The sequence below is a fragment of the Gopherus evgoodei genome, chromosome 1 (assembly GCF_007399415.2).
Source record: "Gopherus evgoodei ecotype Sinaloan lineage chromosome 1, rGopEvg1_v1.p, whole genome shotgun sequence".
In the NCBI taxonomy this organism is placed as follows: Eukaryota; Metazoa; Chordata; order Testudines; family Testudinidae; genus Gopherus; species Gopherus evgoodei.
In genome coordinates, this window is record NC_044322.1 from 319,757,673 (window position 1) to 319,785,412 (window position 27,740).

The window sequence follows — 27,740 nt, forward strand, 5'->3', positions numbered from 1 at the left end:
TTCTGGAAGACAATCCTGTTTCTTACTGAATATTGAAAATTAACCATGTGCCAGTGAGGATTAATATCATACCTTCATTATCTCCTCTCCATATTTCAGTTTGTTTGTTTAGCTTCAAGGATCATTCTTAAAGACACAGAAAAGAACTTGAGTGAACCCACCCGCCTCCCCATGCCTTCAATCAGGGTTTTAAGTGGCAGTTTTATAGTTAGATACAAGTCTGTTAGGTGTGTTCAGAAAACAAAACAATAAAGTGTACAGTGCTGGGTGTCGCCTGGGCAATATCTCTGACTGCCCATCAAGTCTGAACCTGTGTAGGTCATGGGCTAGATCACTTTGGGTGGTGCAGTGTCCTCCAGTGAGGACCATAACACTCTGGGATTGAAAGAAATTAATAGGGATCAAACCCACAGGATTCCATACAGGCTATTCCAGAGCCCTGCATAATTGAATAGGGAATGATTTCATTGCTAGAGAGTTGGGTTGGTTTGTTGATAACCATCCTGTCCAATTCTAAAGCAGAGCTATAATTCTGTATTAAATTCTGTAGGATGGTCCAACAAAAAACTATAGAAAGTTGATTATTTTCTCTCAAATTCTATAGGAATTCTCCATAAGGGACTGAGGGGGAGCAGCTGGTGATTCTACTGATAGTGCTGTTGGAGGGCTTCATAGAAGGCCAGTTAGCCTACCAGGGCTGAATTAATTCTTCCGTGACTACGCTGGCCATGACTCCTCTCCAACCAGCATGCCTGGTTTGGGGGACTCTGCTAGTCCTTGGCAGGGCCCCCGGTGATTCCAGAATGAACTAGACTGGTAAAGCTAGTGGGTTTTTCTCCCTAGTCAATCCATCTGCCATCACTGTAGTATCTGAGCAACTCACAATCTTTGATGTATTTTTCCCTCCCAGCACCCCTGTGAGGGAGGGAAGTGTTGTCATCACCATTTTACAGATGAGGTGCTGAGGGACAGAGAAACTAAGGGCCAGATTTTTAAAGATCTTTAGATGCCTAAATATGTGGATAGGTGCTTAGTAGAATTTTAAAAAAATGGGAGTTAGCCACCTACATGCTTCTAAAAGTCCCATTTGGCACCTATCTGCATCTTTAGGTACCTACCTACCTTTAAAACATCTGTCCCCACATGGCTTGTCCGAGGTCACAAGTCTGAAGCGAAGCAGGGAGTTGAACCCAGGTTCAGATTGATTCATGATTCCCCATGATAGGTTAGGCAGATGAAAGATACTGTATTGTCTGCCTTAACTACTCTGATGGCATTCAGCTTTTCAAGAGCTTTAAAATGCAGTGATGGCATTGTGCAGTGGGGAGTGGAAAAGGCCAAGTGAGTATGTAAGTGATTTATAACATCTTGTGATGAACTCTGGTGTGAAAATGAACTCCTGTATGTAGAACATTGGGCTGCATCTTATCATGTGTGGGCAAACTAATAGAGATGTGCTTTATATGATTTTATTTTTAAGGTGAGTAAGTACCGTAATTTATTCAAAGTGGGGTTGGAGCTGGTGGGGAAGCCAAAAGAGAGAACCTGTCCTGCTGTTGTACTCATGATTTCCTCTCTTTCTCTTTCAGTGAGTATGTTTTTGAACACATTAACCCCCAAGTTCTATGTTGCCTTGACAGGCACTTCTTCATTAATCTCAGGTCTTATTTTGGTAAGTATTAGATACAATTATTTTTATTTAACAAATATCTTGTTATCCACAGTGTGAGGGACACAGTCATGATTCGTAGGGGCAACATTTGGATCTGTCTTTTGTTCCTCTTTCATGTTTGTGCAGTCCAAGAAATTCTTAGTATTTTTTTTCCAAAACAAATGCTTCAGTGTCATTTCTTTTTAAGGAAAGAATAACTGCCAGCAGCCCAGCACTTATGAGCAATCCTATAATAATTCAAAAATGAGTTTTCATGTCAAGGATTGCCATAAACAAATATAACAAAAATAAAAGCCTCCCTTATAGGGGAGAGAGAGATTCAGAGGTGTGTTCTTTTTAGACTGTTAAAGCTGATGATGGCTGTGGTAGAAGTATCTCATTAGAAAAAGTGGGGGAATTGATACTCGTAATGAACTCAATTTCATTCTCTTGTTTCTAAAGGATGATTATTAAAACAGAGAAACAGATTTTTAAATATATATATAGTAGAGCTGTCAAGCGCTTTAAAAAATTAATCGTGATTAATCACGGGATTAAAAAAACTAAGTGCACGATTAATCGCACTGTTAAACAATAATATAATACCAGTTATTTAAATATTTTTGGATGTTTACTACATTTTCAAATATATTGATTTCAATTACAACACAGAATACAAAGAGTACAGTGCTCACTTTATATTTATTTTTTATTACAAATATTTGCATGGTAAAAAACAAAAGAAATAGTATTTTTCAATTCATCAAATACAATTAGTGTAGTGCAATCTCTTTATCATGAAAGTTGAACTTACAAATGTAGAATTATGTAAAAAAAAACCTGCATTCAAAAATAAAACAATGTAAAATTTTACAGCCTGCAAATCCACTCAGTCTACTTCTTGTTCAGCCAATCACTCACACAAACAAGTTTGTTTATATTTGCAGAGATAATGCTGCATGCATCTTGTTTACAATGTACTTGAAAGTGAGAACAGGCATTCACATGGCACTGTTGTAGCTGGCATCACAAGATACTTATGTGCCAGATGTGCTAAAGATTCATAGGTCCCTTCGTGCTTCAACCACCATTCCAGGGGACACGTGTCCATGCTGATGATGGGTTCTACTCAATAACAATCCAAAGCAGCTTTCTTTTTTGATGGTTTGGGTTCTGTAGTTTCTGCATCAGAGTGTTGCTCTTTTAAGACTTCTGAGAGCATGCCCTATACCTCATGCCTCTCAGATTTTGGAAGGCACTTCAGATTCTTAAACCTTGGGTCAAGTGCTATAGCTATTTTTAGAAATCTCACATTGGTACCTTTTGGTGTTTTGTCAAATCTGCAGTGAAAGTGTTCTTAAAATGAACAACATGTGCTGAGTCATCATCCAAGACTGCTATTACATGAAATATGTGGCAGGATGTGGGTAAAACAGAGCAGGGGACATACAATTCTTCCCCAAGGAGTTAAGTCACAAATTTAATTAATGCATTTTTTTTAACGAGCATCACCAACGTGGAAGCATGTCCTCTGGAATGGTGGCCGAAGCGCGAAGGGACATATGAATGTTTAGCATATTTGGCATGTAAATACCTTGCAATGCCAGCTACAAAAGTGCCTTGCAAATGCCTCTTCTCACTTTCTGGTGACATTGTAAATAAGAAGAGGGCAGCATTATCTCCTGTAAATGTAAACAAACTTGTTTGAGCAATTGGCTGAACAAGAAGTAGGACTGAGTGGACTTGTAGGCTCTGAAGTTTTACATAGTTTTATTTTTGAGTGCAGTTATGTAACCAAAAAAATTCAACATTTGTAAGTTGCACTTTCACGACAATGAGATTGCACTACATTACTTGTATGAGGTGAATTGAAAAATGCTATTTCTTTGTTTATAATTTTTACAGTGCAATTATTTATAATAAAAAAAATACACTTTGATTTCAGTTACAACACAGAATATGATATATATGAAAATGTAGAAAAACATCCATAATATTTAATAAATTTCAATTGGTATTCTATTATTTAACAGTGCGATTAAAACTGCGATTAATCGTGGTTTTTCTAATTGTGATAATTGTTTGAATTAATCACATGAGTTAACTGTGATTAATCGACAGCCCTAATATATATTGGATATCTTGATAATAGCCTTTTAAAATATATATGCTCTTTTAAACCTCTCAGACCCTGGTCTTGCAAACATATATTCTGGGGTCGACCTTAACACCAGCATACGACTAAGTTTCCAAACCAGTGCATCTGTTCACAAGAACTCAGTCACATTGGCCACATTCACGGAAATAAAATGAGAAGAAGTGTTGAATCCTCAGGCTGTACAGTATCATAGTTATTATTATGCTGGTTTTCAACCTTGATGCTGGGAGCTAGTTTGCTACTTAAACAAGCAAGGTTTGTCTTATATTTTTATTGCTGCTCAGTCATTGTCCAGCCCTTTGTTTAAAAATAAATCACACATTTATTAACTTGCTGATTACCATAGTTATGGTCTCTCCATTTGTAGAGTGCTTACAGGAAGCTCTGCATTACAGCAATAACCTGAAACAGACATTATGACCCCATGCCCTCCTCACCCTATGTTGCTTGGTGCTGCAGTAAAATAACAATGCAAAAATACTGTTATCTAAGCTGATATAATGCCTTATAATCATAAGTGAGTTTTGATTCAGATCTGTATTTTACAGTTTGAGCCCATCTATAGAAGAAATGTGATTCTAGATATGTACCCAGCACTTCCACCATCTCATCCTTATTCTTCCCTAGTCTGTCACAGGCTGGTACACGGGGAATCAGCAGATCTCAAGTAAAACATCAGGTGTGCTGCAGCTGTTCAGAGAGCTGCCTTGCTTCAGTGTTTACAAGCAACTGAAGACAATTATTTAATGACTGCACCTTGGGCATTCTTCAGAACTGCTTGAGCTGAGCCCCAAAGCACAGAACAGCTCTTCAGAGAAATCACTTCGGAATATGGTTGGAGAGGTTCAGCAGTCACATTCAGACCAAGTGTTAGCTAGTGCAGCTCCTTTGAAAAGAATACATTCAAGGGAAGGTGCTGTGTATTAAATTCAATACCCTTGGAAGTTAAACATATTAACCGCCACTAACCAGCAGGGCTAGGAAGGGCGGGAGAAATATAGTGGCTCGACTGGCATAGCTCTATGCTTGATGATGGGGAAAGAGGAGTGAAGGCAGTCAGAAGAAGTAGCAGGAGGGACTGGCTGTCCCTTTGGAAAATTCTGATGGAACTTTGTAGGAAGGAAACCAACAGAGTTCTATAGAAATTCCTTCTCAATCAATGCAATTTAGTAGAGTGAGATCTTATATATAGGTTTGCCTAGCCATCCTGTAGAATTCTATAGCAAGGCTGTATTCAATTCTATAGGAGGGTTGAAAAACTATGGAAGGGATCTCCTTTTCTGTTACATTTTATGTGGCTTTTCTAAAATGGGTGACTCAAAGGAATGGGCGCTAGTGGTAGAATTGCAGGAAGGAAATGGGTCTCTACCTGCGGGATATATGTCTGACTTGTGTGAAATGTTGGGGAGTGATGAATGAGAAGCAGCAAGAAGCATTCAGGTCAAGGATTTATGGAGGAACAAAAAAAGTCAGCATTAGAAAGAACCAGAGGATGCAGATCTCTAAGTCAGGTAGTGCTGGAGCCTAAGCAGCAATGTAAGGTGGTGGGTGGGAAGCCTATTTATCCATGACTCACCAAGAGACACTGTAACTAGTTACGGCAGAATCAGAGTCTCTGGCATGGGGGCAGAGCATTCCCCTTGGCAGGACCCCACCCATGGAAACTGTGCAAGAGGAGATTAAACTGTGTGAGCTAAATGTTAGATCTACTCCAATAACGGAATCTCTCTCTATGACCAGTCCACAATAGGCAAGTTGGAGGAAATAGAGAAGAGGGAGGGGAGAGGTATAAGAAAGATGGGGAGCAGAGGTGTACCCTCAGTACTGCCTTTAATTGTGTGGTGATTAGGTACCACAGCTTTGCATGCATGAGAGACACTTGAGATAAGTAAATTGATTAGACAGGTAAAAGCCAGGGAGTCAACATTATAGACAAGCTTTGACTGGGATGAGGGTCAGTGAACTGGGTGACGGGAAGGGAATTCAGCAGAGGAAAGCTGTGGTAAAAGTGATCTGTGGTCAATCAAGACAGCTGTGGGAAGTTGTTGTGAAGTAGTACTACGAGATCACTGGTCCATTTAGCCTGGTAACTTCATCTTTTCTAACTAATCTAGCATTTCTAACAATAGACCCAGCAATATGGTAAACTGTCTAACTATCACCAAGTATAATATAGAATATTTCACAATAGGTGCAATTCCAGAACACCCATTCTTAGTACTATATTAAAAATGAAAATCTTCAAATGAAGATTAAATGAAAACCTTTTCTAAAACAAATATTCTCTTGTCATATCTAAATTACTGTGATTTTTGTCCTGCCAGTTGTGCTTATGTTCTTTGGAATTTTCCACCATATGGTCTGTTTTGGCAGATTTCATCCCACTCTGAATTGGCTGTAATTACTAAACAGAAGGAGAAATCACAGCTACGGCAGAATTTTAGAAGAGTGGCAAATGATGGTATAGAAGACACCTCACTCATCTCGTTTCCAATATATCGCAATGACTCCTGATGGTGTTCAGCTTTGGGGAATAGAGTGTTATATGCTAATCTCAGGTTGCTCATATGTAACGGGATACTTTCCCCTGTCATTTTCCCTCTCTTTTCCTCTTACTTCTTGGGTGGAATTCTGGCCCCACTGAAGTCAAAGTGTGTTTTGGCAGTGACTTCAGTGGAGCCAGGATTTCACCACTTCTTTCCAGTCTGTGTCGCTCAGGAAAGTAAAGAAGACTCCTTTATTTCTGTTACAACCAACCTCGCCATTAATTGTCTACATGACATAATTTAAAATGAACAGCTCAGGTGGCACAAATTAATTCCATCCTTGCTTCTGTCCCTTGCAGGTCATTCATGGGATAAAATCAGGGCCTAAATAAAGCCCCTAACTGCACCACACAGACAGGCATATCAGAGAACATGGTTTCAACCCAGCTGTTCCCAGCTTGGTTCCAATTTGTAGTGTAGCAGAAATCACTTAAGAAAGAAAATTTCTGAAGAGATGATATTTTGTTTTTCTGATTCTGTCTCAGGCTGCAGACTAGACTCCCATATATACTGAGCAAAGCGCTGGAACACCAGGATATGCTGTTTCAATGAAGCAGATGTACACATTTTCAAAGTTGCTGTGCACCTTATGTTTTCACTGATTTCAGTAGGAACGGGGGGTTACTAGGCACCTTTGAAAATAAACCTACTATCTGCTACAAATAAGGGAGAAACATTTTGAAAAACACATAAATGACTTAGGAACCTTAGTCCCATTTTCAAGGGACTTAGGCATTTAGAGTCATTGGGGCTAGGGTGGTGTTTATGCAATGTATACAGTACTTAATTTGAGTCCAGGGCTAAGCCCCAGCACCTCTACACTTGGCAGTTCATAGCCCTGGTGTCTCTGGGCTTGCCACATCGGTTATGAAAGTAAAAAAATTGCCTAGAATCCAGAATTCACAAAAATCAGGATGCATTTATGTTCTTAGCTGTCTGCAACCAACTGCCCAGCTTGACAAATGCTTGTGAACCTGGTTCTGTGTATTTGCACAGCCTTGTCTCCTCTCCTCTCCTCTCCTCCATGGGTTCCTTTTGTCCCCTATTCTTCCCTTTTGATTTCTTCAAGGGGAGCAGTTTCTGGGACTTGGAGTTGTCAGAAAGCACTGTGAAGTAACTCCTTTCAGCAGTCTCCATGTAATAAAGCCCTCCCACCTAGGAAGTGCCACCTAGAGCTGAGTGAATAATGGATTTATCAGTTCTCTGGCTTTGTGCACTGTAGGATGTAGAACCACATACATATTCGTTGAGCTCCTGTTTTATGTAAATTGCCAGCCCGTATTTTGGGTGCTAATTGCTGGCTATGAGTTTATAACCTTGATTTTGTGAGTTAGGACACTCACCTAGGATGTGGGAAACTGAAGTGCAAATCACTCTTCTTATTTATACAAAGTGGAACAGCCCCAGTGAGGACATTGAGAAACCCCACATCAGAATATCCCATAGTCCAGTGGCTTGGACACTGTCCTGCAGTATAGAAGATCCAACTTTAAATCCCTTCTCCACATCAGGCAGAGGGAAGAAATAAATCTGGATCTCCTACGTCTTAAGTGAGTGCTCCACCCATTGGGGTAACACTGATAAATGAAGTGGCAGTACCACCACCATCTCTTTTTCCTCTGTCCATTTTGTGACTGTAGTCCTCCTTTTCAGTTCCAATCAAAATGTTTCATTTCAACATTGCCAAAACCTTTGGATTTTTTTTTTTGTGATGAACTTGATACAAACCTCTGAATAGTTTCGGTCAACCCAAATCTGCATTTTTCGGGGAATAAACTGTTAGCCTGAAAAAATTCTTCCATCGCTCTGGTGCCACCTTTTCCATATTGTACTGTGATCCTCAACGTTTTCTAGCTACGAGGCTAGGAATTATGGGACACCTCTATTGCTCATTCAATAGAAGATGACGATCTACACGCATTCCACCCTGTTAAGTTGGAAACCATGACTAACATCATAAAACTGGTGACCAAACCTCCTGGTCCAGAGAGCAACAAAATAAGCCTACCTTTTCAGGGCCAATGTAAAAGGTAGATTGCACATGGAGTAGAGCTCTGCCAGTTGAACGTTGAAGGCCTCTCACTGTCCAAGTGTGACTACCTGGAGAAAATGCTGAAGACAACCAACATCAATGTCCTAACGCTCCAGGAGACACATGTTGCAAACAAAGAAAAAGCCTGTTGCTACAAAATCAATGGCTATCAATTCATAGCCAGCAATTACCGTACAAAATACGGGTAGCAATTTACATAAAGCAGGAGATCAATGAATATGTGGCTCTACCTCCTACAGTGCACAAAGAAACAGCTACAATATCCTTGCGCATTGGCAAGCTAATCATCATTCATGTATAAACCATCTGGTGCATAGTGGCCTCAACCAGCTCTGCAAAATGCACAGGACCCTGCTGTATTTGTGAACAACTGTAATAGTCACCACACAGAATGGGCCTGTGCAGCAAACAATATTGCAGGTGAAGAACTGATACACTGGGTGCTGGCAAATGATATGCTTCTCCTTTTTGATACAAAACCGTGAGACACTTTCTACTTTTCAAGGTGGTGCAGAGGATACTGCTGTGACCTGATGTTCATCTCTAAAGATGATACAGACACACCGATACTCCATTGCGGATCACCCTCGATGACTTCCCGAAGAGCCAGAACAGACCAGTACTGACCCCAAATCCTAGTTCTCTACTCAAAACTGGCACCGTGCTGGAACTTCATAAAAGCAGACTGGGCCACTTTCAGTATGACTGTGGACAGGACAATCTCCCATATTTTCCCAATGCCAAAGACTTTGACTGTTTTATTGTGCTCCTCATCTCTGGTGTAAAGAAGAAGATCCCCCGAAGACACACGTCATTGAACACTCCTTGGCTGTCTGCAGTCCAGCAAGAGTTCCTCCACAAATCTGATGAGTGTGGAGACCCAAAAATTGGAATTGCTGGATGCAGAAAGACAGAAATGGTGGCTTCAATGTGTAGAAGATCTAAACTTCACACACTCAAGCAGATGCACCTGAAATCTGCTTGAGACACCTGGGGGCTGCAAATCCCACACAGGCCACTAGGCTACAGGTGAAAGCCAACGCCATCACTGCTAAACTTTTGTAGACATCAGAACAACCAGTGAACAAACAGTATCTCAGATAAGTCCAGCATCAGCCTTGGCAGGTGATGTCCAAACACGCTCCATTGTCCCAATGGACATTGATGCAGTCATTGCAGCCAAAAAATTGGGAAAAGTGGCAGGAAAAGATGGTATCTCTCCTGAGTTCCTATATAACCTTGGCTCACTCGCATGGAAATGGAGGATGCAGCATTCTGGAGACTGGTGAAATCCCCCCGTATGGAGAGAAGTCAAGGTCATTGCACTCATAAAGCCTGGAGAACCTGAAGATCACTCTTTTAGTTATAGGCCAATCTTCTTTTCGAGCACCACCTGCAAGGTGATGCAGTGTATGGTGCTGAACCGATTCAGGCCCACTCTGGATGCCAGCCTACCTAAGGAGCAAGCTGATTTTCAACCACACAGATTATGCTGAAACCAGTCCTGGCCCACACTACAAACGTTAAGACTGGATTCCAATGAAAACTAAAGACCAGTACTGCTTTCATTGATCTGTCAGTGGCATATGACAGAGTCTGGAAGGGATGGTCTGCTACTGAAACTGGTCAAAGTGATTCCCCATGTGCAGAATCTCAGGTTGCTATACATCATGCTTAGTGGCTGAAAGATGCGTGTATACCTTGCAGGCCAAACCAACAAGCTGCTCGCTTTGTATAATGGGCTAAAAAAAGTCTCTGTACTTGCTCCAACACTCCTCAAGGTGTACACAAGCGATTTGCTTGAAACAATAATGCAGAAATTTGCGTATGCTGATGATTTGGCACTCACAACTCAGGCCTGAAGCTTTAAAGGACCTTTACATCTGACCTTAAGATCGTGGAGTGCTTCCGAAAGTGGTGGCTAAGACCAAATCTGAGGAAATTGGTTGTCTCTATTTTCCACTTTGATGGTAGAATCACACAAAACACTCTAACAGTTGAGTTTTCTGGTGAAACTGTGCATTATGGCCCAAAGCCAACATATCTTGGTGTCGTTCTTGACTGACCTTTCATGACCACCTCGAGAAAGTAGCCTCCAAAGCAAAGACTCGCATCAACATTACTCAAGAGTCAGCAGGAACAAGCTGTCCTGGTCCTACAAACATCAGCCTTTGCCCTGGTCTATTCAGTTTCAGAGCACTGTGCTCCATGTAGACAAGAAGCTGCCATACCCAACTTGTGGATATGCTGCAGAATCAGACCATATGAATCATCATGCGAACTTTAAGGTCAACATCTCTACCATGGCTTTCTGTATTAGCAAACATCAGAGCTCCATTGAAATATAGCCACAGCATGAGAACTTAAATGCATTGAAGACTATCCAGAACTTCCCATCCGGCAGGTTATGGATAATATACTCCAACAATGCCAGAAATTGCAAAAATCATTGTGAACCATATGTGACCACTTCATGTCTCTGGATCTGGCCAGGAAACAGCAAAGCTTCTGGACCTTATCTATCATTCCAGACAAGCACCTTATTACTGAACCAACAAGCCGCCCTCCCTGTTTCGACCTGTCACATAGACTTTGGTCCACATTGAACTGCATCTGAACAAACCATGGAAGAGGCATCTACTTGATACACAAGTAGAAAATCAGACTTCCCTTTGTGCGACGGTGGTGAGAACATCCAAACCATCAAACACATCATAACGCAGTATCCTATATATGGATTCAAAGGTGAATTGGATGATATCCACAGTGTCACTGAGGAGGCCTTGAAATGGCTTAGGGACCTACAACTGCATCTGTAGAATGTTGTTCTGTAGATGCCATACACACGCACACACAAGAGAGAGCTCAGTAGAGTGTCATCTGGAGTGGGAGAATTCTCCTGCTGCACCAAAGGGGTGGTTGTTCATTTTCCCATGAGGACACATGAGGATTGGGGAAGAAGCATTACTTATCTGACAGATGAGATGGAGCAGGAGCAACTCAGTACCATGATGACCTGAAGGGTTATCTGTAGGAAATAATGTGGGGTCTGAGTTGAGGGGACTATAGTTGGTAGTAGGGTAAGGCTTGGGAGGGAAGGTGTTGAGTGAATCTGAACTACCATGTAGAAACTGAACCTACAAGTGGCCCTGCAGAGATTGGTTTAGTACCAGCCCTCTGTGAACAGAATCTGCAGGTTGTCTTGAGTTGCATATGTGAACTTAGCCCTGCAGTTTTTCAATAAATCCACTTACTAACTCATAAGGGAAAATAAGGATTAATAATGGGCTGATATTTTGTACGGGGTTTTGTAAGCGGTTTCAGGTATTGGGAAGGACTATACTCAGAAATATAGAAACACTACAAAACATTTTTTAAAAGGCCATTCATGCACAGTTTCCAACCTAATCAATATGAGGAAGTACTGCAAATTTTTCAAGAACCCTTTACCTGAATCATTTTCAGCCCTGTTACTCAACAGAAGTTTGGCTGCTTAATTCAAATATTACCTCAGAACCCTCTGAGATTATCTTATTACTAATGTGTGTGTTTATAATTTTTTCAGTCAGAAAGAATTTTTACATTTATCTGAAAGAGTCTTCATTTTCAGAGCTGATTTTATTGTTTCCAGCAACACACAACACTCCTGTCAGAATATAATTTTTATTTTCATTATTAAAATATCAGGGGTGTATGTGTGTGTGTGTATATATAAATATATATACAATTGTCCTGACAATGAAATCTATTAGTCAGTGAGATAATCTCTCAAAGGAGACTGGAGATTATAATACAAGGACCAATCCTGCGTTGGCAGGGGATTCATTAGTGGTTCTGTAAATATGTGTGGGGAGGGAGGTATTGATTAGATAGTAGGAAAGCCAGAGTCTGTTTATTTTCATCTCTTTCCTTTTATGGCCTCTGAGAAATGCTGAGTGATAAATAAGAAATGTTAAGAATGGATAAATAAATGCTAAGGAATGTAAAGTAAAATCTAAATAGATGTGAGAGCATTAATAAAAATCATACGAATTAGACTCCATGGAGAACATAGAGAGACAAAATATATGCACTGGTAGTGTGATATCCTTTGCTTCTGTTCTAGATATTTGAGTGGTGGTATTTTCGCAAGTATGGGACATCATTCATTGAGCAGGTCTCTGTGAGCCACTTGCGCCCTCTGCTGGGTGGGGTGGACAATAACTCCCCCAACAACTCTAACACAAGCAATGGGGACTCTGATTCAAACCGACAGAGTGTTTCAGGTAAGAAAATTCCTGTCTGTTGCAAACAATTAACTGTGAACGTCACTCTTTTTCTCTCCTGTTTAACTGAAAGAAGTTAGTGGCTTTTTACTATGCTTCCACTGCAGAAGAATGATAAAATATCCCCTTTGCTCACACTGAACATAGTTCTTGCTGGACGTTCTTTCAAAAATCTTCACTTTAAATTTTAATTGGCCTGCCCTCATCGTGTTCAGAAATTAAGTCATAGATCGCTCGTAAAAATGATGGCTTTTACTATTTATTAATGCTGTACGCCTGTGCCCAGGAAAAGCAAAGTGAAAACCAGCTGTATTTACAGACGTCTGTTTTATTTGTTTGGTATGCTTTGGTATTTAAATTGGATTAAAATTTGGGTGAAATAATGTGAAAACAACTGCAGTTCACTTTGTATGGTGAAAAGCCAACCTCTGACCTTGAAGTCAGTTCACAGAGAGTAAAGCAGAATTGATTGTTTATCTAAGGAATTTATCCAAAGAGAATGAAATATCTGTGATTATTAGTGAATGAAATATTAGTGATTAAGGTCCTGATACTGCAAAGAATTTCTCACATGTATAGAGTTAGGTATATACTTAAGTCTTTGCAGGATCAGGGCCTAAGAAGATAATGCCTGAAAGTCAAATTGTGTCCACGTCTAAATAGCACCACAGGGAAACTAGAGGAAGTAAGACATCCCTTGTACCCCAGAAATACGTGTACATGTGCGCGCACATACACACACACACACACCCCTTTCCTTCATCTCCACTGAAGGCATGGAGGGGTAAGCCAGGTCTTTGTACCTATCATGAAATGTTGGGCTCATTGAAGTCAATACTCCCATTGAAATCAAGAGAGCCAGGATTTCATGTTCAGTGGGTGCAGATGTCTGGAGAACAGGTGAATGGAACAGGGGGCAACGATCTTCTGCTAGTGTAGACCAGTGGCAGAACGGAGCAGAATTGTACCTTCCTGAGGTACTGCAGAAGTGGTGCAGCTGTGTGCCACTCTTACATAAGACAGATTGTAAAACACAATCTTACCCTCAGCCAGGACCATGTAAGTCTAACTGTAAAATTGTCTTGTTTTCCAATAAGAGAAATTGACTAATTGCCCAGAGGTAATTATGTCTTCCTAAATGCTGATTGCTCGGATTCTATTAGCATAAACCAAAGACAAACATTTCCCCTATACTTCTGAAGTTTCTTAGAAATGACACACATTCTTTTTACATTATTGTTACAAAAGGCAAAGCAATTCTTTTTTCTTTTACAGAAATGCTTGGTTTAATGAGTCCATTATCAAGAAAATCACAGAAAGATCTCAAGAACACTCATCTGCTTTGGCATAATATTATTTTTAACTTAATATGAAATGTTCATAAGCACTGTTTGCTTTTCATTTTAGTAAGAAGTGGCTCACTGTGGTTTGCAATAGCTTAGAGGGTGGTTCTGTTCCTGGCTCTGGCACAGATTTGCTGTGTGACTTTGGGCAAGTCATATTCAGCTAGATTTTTGAAAGAGGCCTCTGTTTTTTTATGCCTACTGTGAGACACCTTGGGCTTGGTTTTCTGAGATGCTAAGCACCTGCAGCTCCCATTAACTTCAGTGGGAGTGCTGGGTGCTGCAAATCAAATCCATGGTGTTTCAGCATCCAAAAACTGAGGTCCTCAAATTCAGTGATTACTTCTGAAAATTTTGGCCTGAACTGTGTTGTGTCTTTCTAATAACAGCTGTATTATCTCTCTCTACCCCTGTTGTTTCTGAAGTGCTTTGAGATCCTTACATGAAAGGTCTAGATGTGAAAATATTTATTTATTTATTTGTTTGTTTGTTTGTTTTATTCTGGACACAGGGGCATTTATTTGCTCTGTACTATGAAGACAGCATTAGCACAGAAGAAATAAGCCCTGTAATGTAGTGATGAAAAGGAGGGTTGTGATATAGTTATGGTATTGGACTTGAATTTAGAAGATTGGGCTCCAATTCCTGGCTCTAGCACAGACTTCTGGTGTGTGCAGATCACTTAAAGGCTAATTTTCAGAAGTGCTCAGCACCTGCAGCTACCACTGTCTCCAGTCGGAGTTGTGGGTACTCAGCACTTCTGAAAATCAGAGTCCTAATCTCTCTGTGCTTCATTTCCTCATCTGTAAAATGAGGATAATAGAACTTGCCTATTTTATGGGACTGTTCTGAGGATAAATACATTATTGCTTCCAGGGTGCTTGGATACTCAAGTGACAGGGGCCGTATAGGTATATAGACAGAATACCAGGGAGGCCAATATAATCTCTGTTTTAGAGACAGTTGAGGAATAAGATCTTACAGAAATAACACTATGCTTCCCTTGATTCATCAAAATCCGTGTCTCTGTTTCCCAGTTAATATTTTTATGTAGATAAATGTGTGACGTTTGAAGACATGTAACTGCTTTTTGTTAAGAAAACTGCAGATCCCTTCACACATATATAATTGTTTTAGCCCCATCTTGCTGTTTAACATATATGTGTTAGGCCTTGTCTACACTGGTGGCGGCATGTAAGGTACAGGCACTACATATGTAGCAGCATGCCACAGTGACAAGCAGGCTGAGTCCACACTGCGGTTTGTAGCTACGCATCAGTGAAAGGCTCTAGCAGTGGGTAGACAGTGAGGAAAGGTTCTGGCAGCTTGGAGCCTTTCCCCACTGGCTCCCCCACTGCCAGAGTCCTTCCCGCTGCTGGAGCTTTTCCGTGTGGCCAGGAAGCAGCAGGACATTATGCTGCTAAAAACTGCAGTGTAGATGGGGGAGGCACTGCTTGGGCACATGGAGAAACGTGTGGGGTACATATGCTAAGTTTCCGGCATCTCTGTACTCCACTCACCTAAGCCACATCTTACCATCTCCATTGATCTTTATACCCATTCTAGGGGGCATGCAATGTATGTACTCTATGCACTGCTGTAAGGAGTGTGCAGTGTAGACATACACTTAATATTAGAAGCTCATTTAGCTTTCATTAGGGTTGTGTCTCTAGAATCAGTTCAGATTTCATTAAATTTATCTCCTCTTCAGTATGTCAGAATTAAAGAACCGAGGAAAAGTCTGTGAAAATGAAAAAAATAAATAAATGAGAAAGGGTATTTGTTTAGATCTGCTCCTTTTATGTCAGTAATCTCCATCATGTTTCTTGTTAAATATCAATAGAGTGTATTTCACTCCTGCTCATCTAGGTTTATCAGAAATTCAGCGGCATTCCCAAGTTAAATATATTCGGTAACCTCAGCAATCTTGGTCTCCACTGGACATTTTCTACATTATGTAACCTGCGCATAGCTTAGCAAAGTTCAGCAGTTGACATTCCCATCTCAGGAGAGTTAAAAAATTACGCAGCAGCCGCGTGGTACTGTGGACCACGGTTGGACTGTATTGACAGAGAGCATGGGAAAGTGCAGCACATGCCTGTATGTGTCAATGCTTTTAACCACACTTCAGCAAGTCCAAAATATACTCAAAATTTTATAACAGATGCTCTCAAACCTCTTGACAAAATTTTCTGCTGTAAGAAAATAGCTGAAAGAGCTCTTGCATTTCAATTTGTATGCATAGAAGTGCTGTGTGACAATCACTTGGTCTCTCTGTGCCTCAGTTCCCTACCCTGCTTCACAGGGGATATTGTGAAGATAAATACATGCAAGACCATGAGGTACTCAGATAGTGTGGTGATGGGGTCAGATAATTATCTAAGCTAGATAGAATATTCCATCAGAACCACTTCCACTTTTCAGTCCTCTTTCAGGAATTCGATAACATCTATGAGCCTGGGTGCTGCACTTTAGGAAGGTCATGGATAAATTGGAGAGAGTCCAGAGGAGAGAAACAAAAATGATAAAGAAAAGGTTTAGAAAATCTGACCTATGAGGAAAGGTTACAAAAACTGGAGATATCTAGTCTTGGGGAAAGAAGACTGGGGGGACCTGATAACAGGCTTCAAATATGTTAAGGGCTGTTATCAAGAGGACGGTAATCAATTGTTCTCCATGTCCACTGAAAGTAGTCATAATCTGCAGCAACGGAGATTTCAGTCAGATATTAGGAAAAACTTTCTAACTATAAGGGCAGGTAAGCCCTGGAATGAGCTTTCAAGAGATGTTGTGAAATCCCCATCATTGGAGGTTTATTAAGAACAGGTTAGACAAATATTTGTCAGGGATGCTCTAGTTTATTTGGTTCTGCCTCATCTTAGGGGTCTGGACTTGATGATCTCTCAAGATCCCTTCCATCCTGTATTTCTATGATTCTATGACTGTACATCAGATCCTGTGAATTCCTTAATAATGCCATCATATAATCCCTCTGGAACAACTACATGGTGTTCATATCTTCCAAAAGAAATCAGTACTCTGAACTTCACTGTAGAATGAGTGCCTGAAAAGACAGAATACTCTTCAATAAGACCTATCTAGTTATTCAGTAATTGGGACACTACTGTGATCTATCAATATCCTATAATATGATGTAAGAGATATGCTTTCCAGACTATTATAAATCAAAATAGGTATATTCCCTCTAATTTCTAAATCTAAATGACTGAAGATGTCTGTTCTATGTTCGATTCACCTCTGTTTTCTTATGCTGGCTTTTGTTTACTGGAGTGTAGCAAATATCCTTCTCTTCAGAATACTAGGACTACAGCTGCTCTATTCAGACTCTGTTATGAGCTGATGCAAAAATAGAAACAAAAAAGGGAGCATCTTCTATAACCAGCCAAACTAGTGCCCAGCTGCTCCCAGGATAGGGGAGACTGGAAAGGCAGTAAAACACCATTTTTCCCCATTTGCACCACCCTAAGCAGGTGTTCTGACTTCTTATGCACCCAAGGATTTAGTCCAATAACTTAAGCAATAAGTTAAGCAATCAAGCAAAAAGAATGACATCACAGTCATCAAGCCAGTGTTAACTGCCTTCTTTCCTATTTATGGCAATCAGAGTAACCGGACTATTTAATTATTCTTCAGAGACTGAGATGTCTGATTTTACCTTAATAAGTACTATACTTTGAAAAATCATATTTTGTATTAATCAGCAGAAACAAGCTTGGCAAACAACTACCCTCTCCAGCTATACTAGAGGATGGTTGGACACCGTTCAAACACCTCTGTTGTTGCAGGCGTATACTCTTCTAACCTTAGCTGGCTGCTGTAGTGATTTAGACATGAACAAGGAAGCATTTATCTTCTTATAGTGTTGTCTTTATTGTAGTAAGTTGCAATGTTTTGCTATCAGAAAGTAATATTGAAGTGAGAATTTTATTGCAATAAGATCTTTCCTTTTTAACAACTGCCATTGCTTTTCCTATCCCTTTCTTTTTTTTCCTAAAGAGACATTGTGAGCCTGCTTAGGCCCCAAATCGTACTTTCCTTAGAAGTGATGTAATCTAATGAAGAGACTGCTTTGGACATTAAGTACCTAAAATATAGTAGAAATCCTCCACTCCCTCACCAAGGGCCAAATTCGAGTTCAGATGCTTCTGCAGTGTGGAGCCACATCTGGAAACAGTACAGCTCAGCAGGGCTGTGAAGAACCTACTCCTATCCTGAAGAAGGAAGGTGTTACATTTGGAAGGATTTCATCCAGGAGACCAAATAAGGACTCCATGCCAGCCATTCCCTCTTGCTGCCTAGGAGGGCCCAGTCCTCTGATTTGGCTGAGTTCTGCTCAGCACAGAACCCAGAGGGATGAGAGTGCAATGGCAAATGTAGTCATGTAACACCTTTATGCTGCCCTCCAATGCCAGGGCACATAAAAGGCCAGTATGGAGGAGCCTAGGGATTAAGCCAGGATCTGTTCAAGGCTGCTCCAAAGTCACACCTGTCTGTTTTTAAACAGAAATATTTCATTAAATGTGAACCATATTTTATGAGTATTAGAACACCCACTAGAAATATAAAGGAACAATAATTAAATTAATCCCAGGCCAGTGATCCACAGAGATCCAACATTCTTGCAGAAGTAACAATGCACTTCCCCGACTGGCGTTCTGTCAACTTCATTCTGCCTGCTGCCTCTTCGGCAACAATGTAATGAACCTAAATACCATACCTGCCTGAAACAAGACTACTTGTGGCTAACAACTCATAGATAATGAAACAGGAAGAAAGTAAAAAGTGCTCTCCTGCAACCGTGTTTTTCTCCACTATTGTTTTTGCTCCCTCCAAACTCCTGCCTTTTGCCACATCACTATGCGTACATCTAGACTATCTGCTGTATCGGCAGGTAGCAAAAGATTTCTTGGAGATCGATGTATTGCATCTCATCTAGATGCGATATATCGATCCCCAAATGTGCTTCCATCGATTCTGGAACTCCACCAACGTGAACGGTTGTAGCGGAGTCGACAGGGGGAGCTGCGGACATCGATCCCGCACCGTGAGCCCGAGAGGTAAATCGATCTAAAATACTTCGACTTCAGCTACGCTATTCACGTAGCTAAAGTTGCGTATCTTAGATCGATCCCTGCCACCACCACCACCCCCCAGTGTAGACCAGCCCTATGTCTTACACATGTTATCAAATTTAGGGGCTGACTCTGAGAGCTGTTGACATCTGCAACTCTATTTTTCAGGCTGCCAAAGGAATCACTGCAAATTTATGCAAGATGCTTTCTCTCCCTGCCATTCCAACACCACTTCTCAATCAGGCCTGGACAATAGCAATGGAGAATATGAAAAGAGCACTGCTTGACTCCCATTCTATATTTCTATTTCTCACTGTTGTATGCAGTGTTATTGTAGCCCTGTCGCTCCCAGGATATTAGAGAGACAAGCTGGATGAGGTAATATCTTTTATTGGACCAACTTTTGTTTTGTCTCTCTCCCCAACAGAATTTGGTCCAGTAAAAAGATATTACCTCACCCAGCTTGTCTCTCTATTTCTCATTGTGACAGACTAGGGTATTCATTATGTCTCAGGATCAGGTCTATGTATTATAAAATGCATAGATTAGATACCTTGTCAACTTACCATCATAGTGCAGACCTTTGCTGCAGTGAGGTCCTGGTGAGTTAACATGATGCCATTGACATTTCTTAGTAGATTCAGGTTGACATTTGGTTGTGATGAAAAGTAGCCTGATAAAATGTCAGTGCGGCAATATTGCTGGCAAAACAAGGCACGATAAGTTCTTGCAGTGACTTGCATGATGTATATCACAATAAAGGGTCTGCAGCAAAATTATGTGCTACCACACAGTGCATCTCTGAATCTTTTGGTTGCAAATATTGGATCTGATTCTGGTCTCACTTTCATTGGTGTAAATCAGGAGTGATTCTGTTGCAGTCAGGGAGTTCCACTGGTATAGAACTTGTGCAAGTGAAACCAGAATCAGGCTTTTGTATTTGGGAATCTGTAGGAATTAATGCTATTAATCTTGTAAGCTCTGTTCTAAATGGTATTATTGTTGGGGATTTTCTTGAGTCTCCCTGCCTGTGAGATGGATTTAGATATGAATGTGGGGAACTTGTAATCTTGTAATCTTTGTATAAGAGGAGCAAAACATATGAAACCCTTTTAGTGTTCCCAAGCCTTTGCCGTGAACTTTCCTCTGCCAATCAATCTTAGCATCCCTTGTCAATCGTGGGATGGTTATAACTCAAGCAAGGTCAGCAGCTGGTGCCACAGGTTTTTTTTTTTTAATAATTTCAAATGCTGAGGAGGAATTAAAGCAGCCAATTGTAGTTGAGATTCTCACTGATTTATAACAGTAACTAGACAATGAAGTTTGCCTCTAGAAATAACAAGTCCACAGGGACATGATTAATTACAGGATTTTTCAGCACAAAATCCCAGATATGATCCTCCCCTGCTGCCCCACACTCATTATGGTAAATGTGAAACCTGGCAGTAATCAAAACAGTCATTTTAATCTTCCGTTTGAAACTTTGTTAGGGATTGTTTTCTTGAATGATATAATTTGTTAACCCTAAATTATAAGGAAATCATTGTTTGAAAGGGATAGAGTGAGAAGATACATTTACCTGCATCTTCATGCCTTTAATTTGCTAGTCGGTTGTATGGGAAATAAAAGCAGACCACCACAACTTCTTAGAGGATAATTGATGTTTCTTATGAATGTCAATGTTAAGGTTGTAATTTTGGGGAGTTTCATTAATGTATATTTTTGTTTCTCCTTGTGACAGAATGCAAAGTGTGGCGAAATCCATTAAACCTATTCAGAGGAGCTGAGTATAACCGGTAAGTGTCATAGGAGTGTGTTGTGCAGTAGCATAGCCCTGAGAAGCGCACAGAGAACATTCTAAATACCAAGCAAAATACCTTTTGGACAGCATTCAGCTATGCCTCAAGTTTTCAATCTGTGTTCTCTACTTGGTAAATGTTTTTGAATGAGAAGGAATTTAGCTCCATTTTCAAGAGCCCAGTAATATAGTTAGAACACCTACAAATCTAAATGTTTTTAAAGGGTCTGGTATTTGTTAACAATACAGTGGCAGTTCCGTTCAAATTGATTGTAACAGAGTAATTGAGTGGGTTGTAGTTAGCTTCTATGGGTCTTAACTTTTGAATATGTCTGTATTCATTTCCAATGTGTATTTTTCAAGATAACTGATTAGCCTATGTGAAACTACTGTAGCTCCTTCAAAGGACAGGAAAATGCACAAAATGTAGAGAACAATTTTACATTGGTAGGGAGGCGGACTGGATAAACTAATAGGTCATGTCCATCTCTCATTTCTAGGATTCCCCTTTGGTATAGATTTGCTGTATATGTGTCTTCTTATGTACCAAAATGTCTGACTTTGTTGGTGCCTTTACAGATATACATGGGTGACAGGAAGAGAACCTTTGACCTACTATGATATGAATCTTTCAGCACAGGATCATCAAACGTTCTTCACATGTGACACAGATCATTTACGGCCTGCAGATGCCAGTAAGAAAATGCACTTTTTCTGAGTGTTTAATGGTAGTTTTAGACTGGGGTTAGTAGAAATTTGGCTCAGGGATCAACTTTCTTCAAACAGACTAGCAAAGGCAAGGGTTTGATCATATTTCAGTGATGCTCCTCTGGGTAAAAAATTGGGAATTTGTGGAGTCACATTATTAATGTGTAGATTTCAAACAAATAATCATTTACTTATGTGCCATTTATTGCTTGAGAGACACTTCACTATATTTTGTACTGTCTGTCACTAAAGCCATTCACGTTTACAAAGACTCAAGTTTCCCTCCTACTTCTAGCAATGGTTTCTGACATATACAGAGGTAAAACAAGTTGTAATACCATCTGGTGCAATGCCGATTTACACACTCTGGGTCAAATTCAGCCCTCATTTACACAGGAGCTACACCCATGTAAGTGAAGTAGAACTCAGCCCTGTGTTTTACTGGCCCACTGAAACTGGAAGCTGTAGGGAGCAATGGAAACTGGAAATTATAACCTGCTTTGATAAGACGGTTACTCACCTTTGTAACTGTTGTTCTTTGAGATGTGTTGCTCATATCCATTCCAATTAGGTGTGTGCTCGCCACGTGCACGTTCGTCGGATGATTTTTACCCTAGCAACACTCAGTGGGTCAGCTGGGTTGCCCCCTAGAGTGGCGCCACTATGGCCCCGGATATATATCCCTGCTGTCCCAACGGCTCTTCAGTTCCTTCTTGCCGGCTACTCCGACAGAGGGGAAGGAGGGCAGGTTTGGAATGGATATGAGCAACACATATCGAAGAACAACAGTTATAAAGGTGAGTAACCGTCTTTTCTTCTTTGAGTGCTTGCTCATATCGATTCCAATTAGGTGATTCCCAAGCCTTACCTAGGCGGTGGGGTTGGAGTGAGATGTTGCAGAATGCAGAACTGCTGAGCCAAAGGCTGCATCATCTCTGGACTGTTGAACCAGAGCATAATATGAGGCAAAGGTGTGGACGGAGGACCAGGTAGCTTCGCGACATATCTCCTGGATGGGTACATGAGCCAGGAAGGCAGTGGATGAAGCCTGAGCCCTGGTAGAATGTGCGGTGAGGTGGCTCAGGGGGACATGAGCCAAGTCATAACAAGTACGGATGCACGCCGTCACCCAAGATGAGATCCTCTGGGAGGAGACAGGTAGGCCCTTCATTCGGTCTGCCACCGCGATGAAGAGTTGGGGCCTTTTACGAAAGTGTTTTGTCCGCTTGATATAAAATGCGAGCACTCTACGGACGTCTAGGGAGTGCAATTGTTGTTCCTGTCATGATGAGTGTGGCTTCAGGAAGAAGACCGGAAGGAAGATATCCTGGTTGATATGAAAGGCCGATACCACTTTAGGGAGGAAAGCCGGGTGTGGTCACAACTCCACCTTGTCCTTGTGAAACACAGTATATGGTGGGTTCACTGTGAGAGCCTTAAGCTCGGAGACTTGTCTGGCCGATGTAATGGCTTCAAGGAAAGCTGTCTTCCAGGACAGGTATAGTAGTGAGCAGGTTGCTAACGGCTTGAAAGGGGCAGATATAAGTCTGGTTAGAACCAGGTTGAGGTCCCAGGTTGGGGCGGGATGGCGTACTTGGGGGTATAGTCGGTCCAAGCCCTTGAGGAACCTAGAAACCGTAGGGTGTGAGAACATGGAGCGGCCACTTTCCTCTGGATGGAAGGTAGAGATGGCTGCCAAGTGCACCCTCAATTATGATACCGCTAGGCCCTGTTGTTTGAGAGACCAGAGGTAGTCCAAGATGGTGGGGATCGAGACCTCAGTGGAAGTAACATTATGCGTTTCGCACCAGCAGGAGAAATGCTTCCACTTGGCCAGATACGTTGACCGAGTGGAAGGTTTCCTGCTACCCAGGAGTACTTGTACTGAGGCAAAGCAACGTAACTCGGACTGGCTTAACCACGCAGCAGCCATACTGTGAGGTGAAGGGACTGCAGGTCTGGGTGGTGAAGTCTGCCATGGTCCTAAGTTATGAGGTCTGGGCGAAGAGGCAGGGTAATTGGGTTGGCTATCGACAGGTCGAGTAGCATGGTGTACCAGTGCTGCCTGGGCCATGCTGGAGCAATCATGAACAAGCGAGCTCTGTCCCTGCGGAGCTTTATCAGGACCCTGTGAACCAGCGGGAACAGTGGAAAGGCGTAAAGCAGTTGGCTCGTCCACGGCATTAGGAAAGCATCCAAGATCGAGCCCGGGGAGAGGCCTTGGAAGGAGCAGAACATCTGGCATTTCCTGTTCTCGCGGGAAGCGAAGAGGCCTATACGGGGAAAGCCCCACTTCTGGAAAACAGAATGAATAATGTCCAGATGAATTGACCACTCGTGAGACAGGAAGGATCTGCTGAGTTGATCCGCCAGAGTGTTCCGAACCCCTGGGAGAAAAGACGCTACCAGGTCTATCGAGTGGGCTATACAGAAGTCCCAAAGCAGGATGGCTTCCTGACAAAGGGGGGAGGACCGTGTTCCTCCCTGCTTGTTTATGTAAATACATGGCCATTGTGTTGTCTGTGAACACTGAGACACAACGGCCTTGCAAATGCTGTTGAAACGCCTGGCACACAAGGCGGACTGCTCTCAGCTCTCGGACATTGATGTGCAAGGCCAGATCCTGAGATGACCAAAGGCCTTGAGTGTGAAGATGGCCGAGATGGGCACCCCAGCTGAGAGATGACGCGTCCGTTGTCAGGGACATAGAAGGCTGAGGTGGATGGAATGGCATCCCTGCACACACCAGGGAGGGTGTCAACCACCAGGCGAGGGAGCCTAGAATGCTTGGGGGAATCGTGACTATCATGTCTATGGTGTCTCTTCCTGGGTGGTATACCAAGGTGAGCCAAGATTGGAGGGGACGGAGGCGTAGCCTGACGTGTTTGGTCACGAACGTGCAGGCAGCCATGTGACCCAGGAGACCGAGACAAGTGCGAGCCGAAGTTGTTGGGAAATTCTGTAGGCCTCGGATAATTGTTACCATCTCCTGAAACCAAGGCTGTGGTAAGCAGGCTCTGACAAGATTGGAGTCCAGGATGACCCCAATGAAGTCTATCCTCTGTGTGGGAACCAGAGTGGATTTCTCTGTATTGATCATCAGGCCTAGACTCATGAATAGATCCTTGACAATGTCCACATAATGGGTGACTTGTGCCTCGGAGGTCCCTCGAATGAGCCAATCGTCGAGATATGGAAACACGTGTATCCAATGGCGGCGGAGGGAGGCGGCGACTACAAGCATGCACTTTGTGAATACTCTTGGGTCTGTAGAGAGGCCGAACGGAAGGACCGTACACTGAAAATGTTGACAGTTGGCTACAAACCGGAGGTATCGTCTGTGTGGAGGATAGACGGTGATGTGAAAATACGCGTCCTTCATATCGAGGGCAGCATACCAGTCTCCGGGATCCAAGGATGGGATGATGGTCCCCAGGGATACCATGCGGAACTTCAACTTTATCATGAACTTGTTGAGTTCTCGCAGATCTAGGATAGGTCTGAGACCTCCCTTCGCCTTGGGGATTAGGAAATAGCGGGAGTACAACCCCTTGCCCCTTTCATCCTTTGATACCTCCTCTATGGCTCCCATGGCAAGGAGCGTCCGCATCTCTTGTAAGAGGAATTGCACGTGAGAGGGGTCCCTGAAGAGGGACGAGGATGGGGGGCGGTAAGGGGGGGGCGAAATAAACTGGAGGTGTTACCCAAGTTCCACCGTGCGTAGGACCCAACGATCCTAAATTAGCTGGGACCACGCAGGGAGGAAAAAGGAGAGGCGGTTGTAAAAGGGAGGGAAAGGATCCTGGAAAGTCACTGGTACGCCGTCTTCGGGCGCACCTTCAAAAATTTGGCTTTGGCCCCGTAGGTGGCTTGGAGGGGCCCTGATTTTGGCCCCCTGGGACCTGACTGCTGTCTATGACTGGCTCGACCACACCCTCTGCCAAAGTCCTGCCTCTGTCTAGGTGGAGGGTAAGGGCGGTGAGGCTTGGGGTGCCAGCATTGAGTCACCGGCGTGTGCATGCCGAGAGAGCACATAATGACCCTGTTGTCCTTCAGGCTTTGCAGCCTAGGGTCAGTCTTTTCAGAAAAGAGGCCTCGACCGTTGAAGGGCAAGTCCTGTATGGTATGCTGTAGTTCCAGCGGGAGGCCTGACACTTGAAGCCATGAAATGTGCCTCATGGCAACTCCCGAGGCCAGAGTCCTGGCTGCAGAGTCTGCTGCATCCAGCGAGGCCTGGAGGGTAGTCTTCGCCACTTTCTTTCCCTCCTCCAAGAGGGCAGCAAACTCTTGACCGGAGTCTTAAGGGACTAACTCCGTGAACTTGCCCACCGCCGCCCAGGTGTTGTAGTTGTAGTGGCTAAGTAGGGCTTGCTAGTTTGCCACCTGGAGTTGGAGGGCTCCTGCAGAGTATACCTTACGGCTCAGTAAGTCCATGTGCCTGGCCTCCTTCAATTTTGAAGCCGGAGCTTGCTGGCCATGGCGTTCCCTCTCATTGACAGACTGTACAACAAGGGAGTAGGGAGGAGGATGGACGTACAGGTACTTGTACCCCTTAGAGGGCACCATGTACTTGCGCTCAACTCCCCTGGCAGCGGGTGGAATAGAAGCTGGAGACTGCCAGATGGTATCAGCATTGGCCTGGATCATCCGGATGAATGGTAAGGCCACTCTTGTGGGGGTGTCAGCCGACAGAATATCCACCACCGGGTCCTCTTATCTCCGGCACCTCCTCTACCTGGAGATTCATATTGAGTGCCACTCGTCTCAGGAGGTCCTGATGGGCTCTCAGGTCAATTGGAGGAGGGCCCATGGAGGATTCCCCGCCACCGCCTTATCAGGAGAGGAGGAAGAGGAGAAGCCAGGGACAAGCAGGTCCTGTGTGGACACTTGCTCTCGGACGACCTCCAGCTCCAGTGGAATCTGGGAGTCTGGTGGCCGAACAGGCGCTTCCTCCGTACCAGTAGGAGGGGGGCGGCTGATAGTCGCCTCCGGCACCCGGTGCTCTGATGGAGCACAGCAAGATGGGACTGGAGGTACACCTTGGGCTTGGTGGTACGCCCAAGGTGTCCAAAATGACCACTGATGGGGGCCTTGATCTTGGGCCTGGGTCTACTGGAAGATTCTGGTGGGCACATCGGAGTCACGGTCCTGTGCATAGGAACTGTCCGCATGAGAGGACACCAATGCATGTCGGGATGGCCAAGGAGGGGCTGAAAACCCCTGGGAAGAATCTCCCTCTATGATTGATCTCGCTCTGTGCAGCACCAGGGATTGGTACCGGGAGCCATACCAGTACCGGGAACAAGATCGGGATCTACGACCGGAGCGGTGCTGGGAGGTCGACCGGGATCTCAAAGCTCGGCATCTGGAGTGGCTACGAGAGTCACGGTGCCTGGAGTGGTGCTGGGATCTGGATCGGTGCCGAGAGTACTGGGCCGGCGAACGGGATGCTGACCAGTGCCGAGACAGAGATCGGTGACGGGACTGCGATCAGCATCGGGACCAGGATCGACGATGGGACCAAGAATGCCGGCGGGATCGCGATCATGAACAATGCCGCTCTGTGGTACTGACAGAGAGTGGTCTCATCAAGACCGGCTTCCCTACAGATTGTATGACCGCCGGTGCCAGGAGTTGAGACAGGGCAGATTCTGTCATTGCGATCAGCTCCCTCGCCGTGGAAAATGTCTCTGGCGTGGAGGGAATAGTGAGCTCGACCATGGCTTTCGCCGGGGAGCTTTCAGGTACTGGACTCGACAGCTCTTGCGGGACTGGGATTGACGGAGCCAATGTTATCGGTGCCGTTGCAGGTGTAAGTGCCGGGTGGTCCGATCTAGCCGGGTGCTCTGGCTGCGATGCAGGTGGCACGGAAGCAGCGTGAGTCTTATGTCTCTTCATCCGTGGGGAGAGAGAATGGTGCCGAGCAGATGTCGGTGCTGGCGATGGTCGGTGCCGAGAGGCCTTAGCAGTACCAGTGCAATCCAGTGCCGAAGAAGTGCTCCTGCCCGTGAATTGACCAGCGCTCGGTGCCGAGGGCGGAGGAGTAAGAGCTGCCTCCATCAGGAGCTGTTTGAGATGAAAGTCCTGCTCCTTTTTCGTCCTCGGCTTGAAGGCCTTGCAAATCC

The 27,740-nt window shown here is 43.3% G+C and overlaps 1 protein-coding gene across 1 annotated transcript in view; it reads left to right on the forward strand.

Moving 5' to 3' along the window:
* Positions 1-27,740, forward strand: part of ST7 (suppression of tumorigenicity 7) — a 241,074-nt gene that overhangs the window by 123,359 nt on the left and 89,975 nt on the right. Inside the window, 4 exon segments of the mRNA XM_030549069.1 lie at positions 1,590-1,672; positions 12,514-12,673; positions 20,851-20,905; positions 21,487-21,602. Of these exon segments, the coding sequence (XP_030404929.1) occupies positions 1,590-1,672; positions 12,514-12,673; positions 20,851-20,905; positions 21,487-21,602 (414 nt within the window).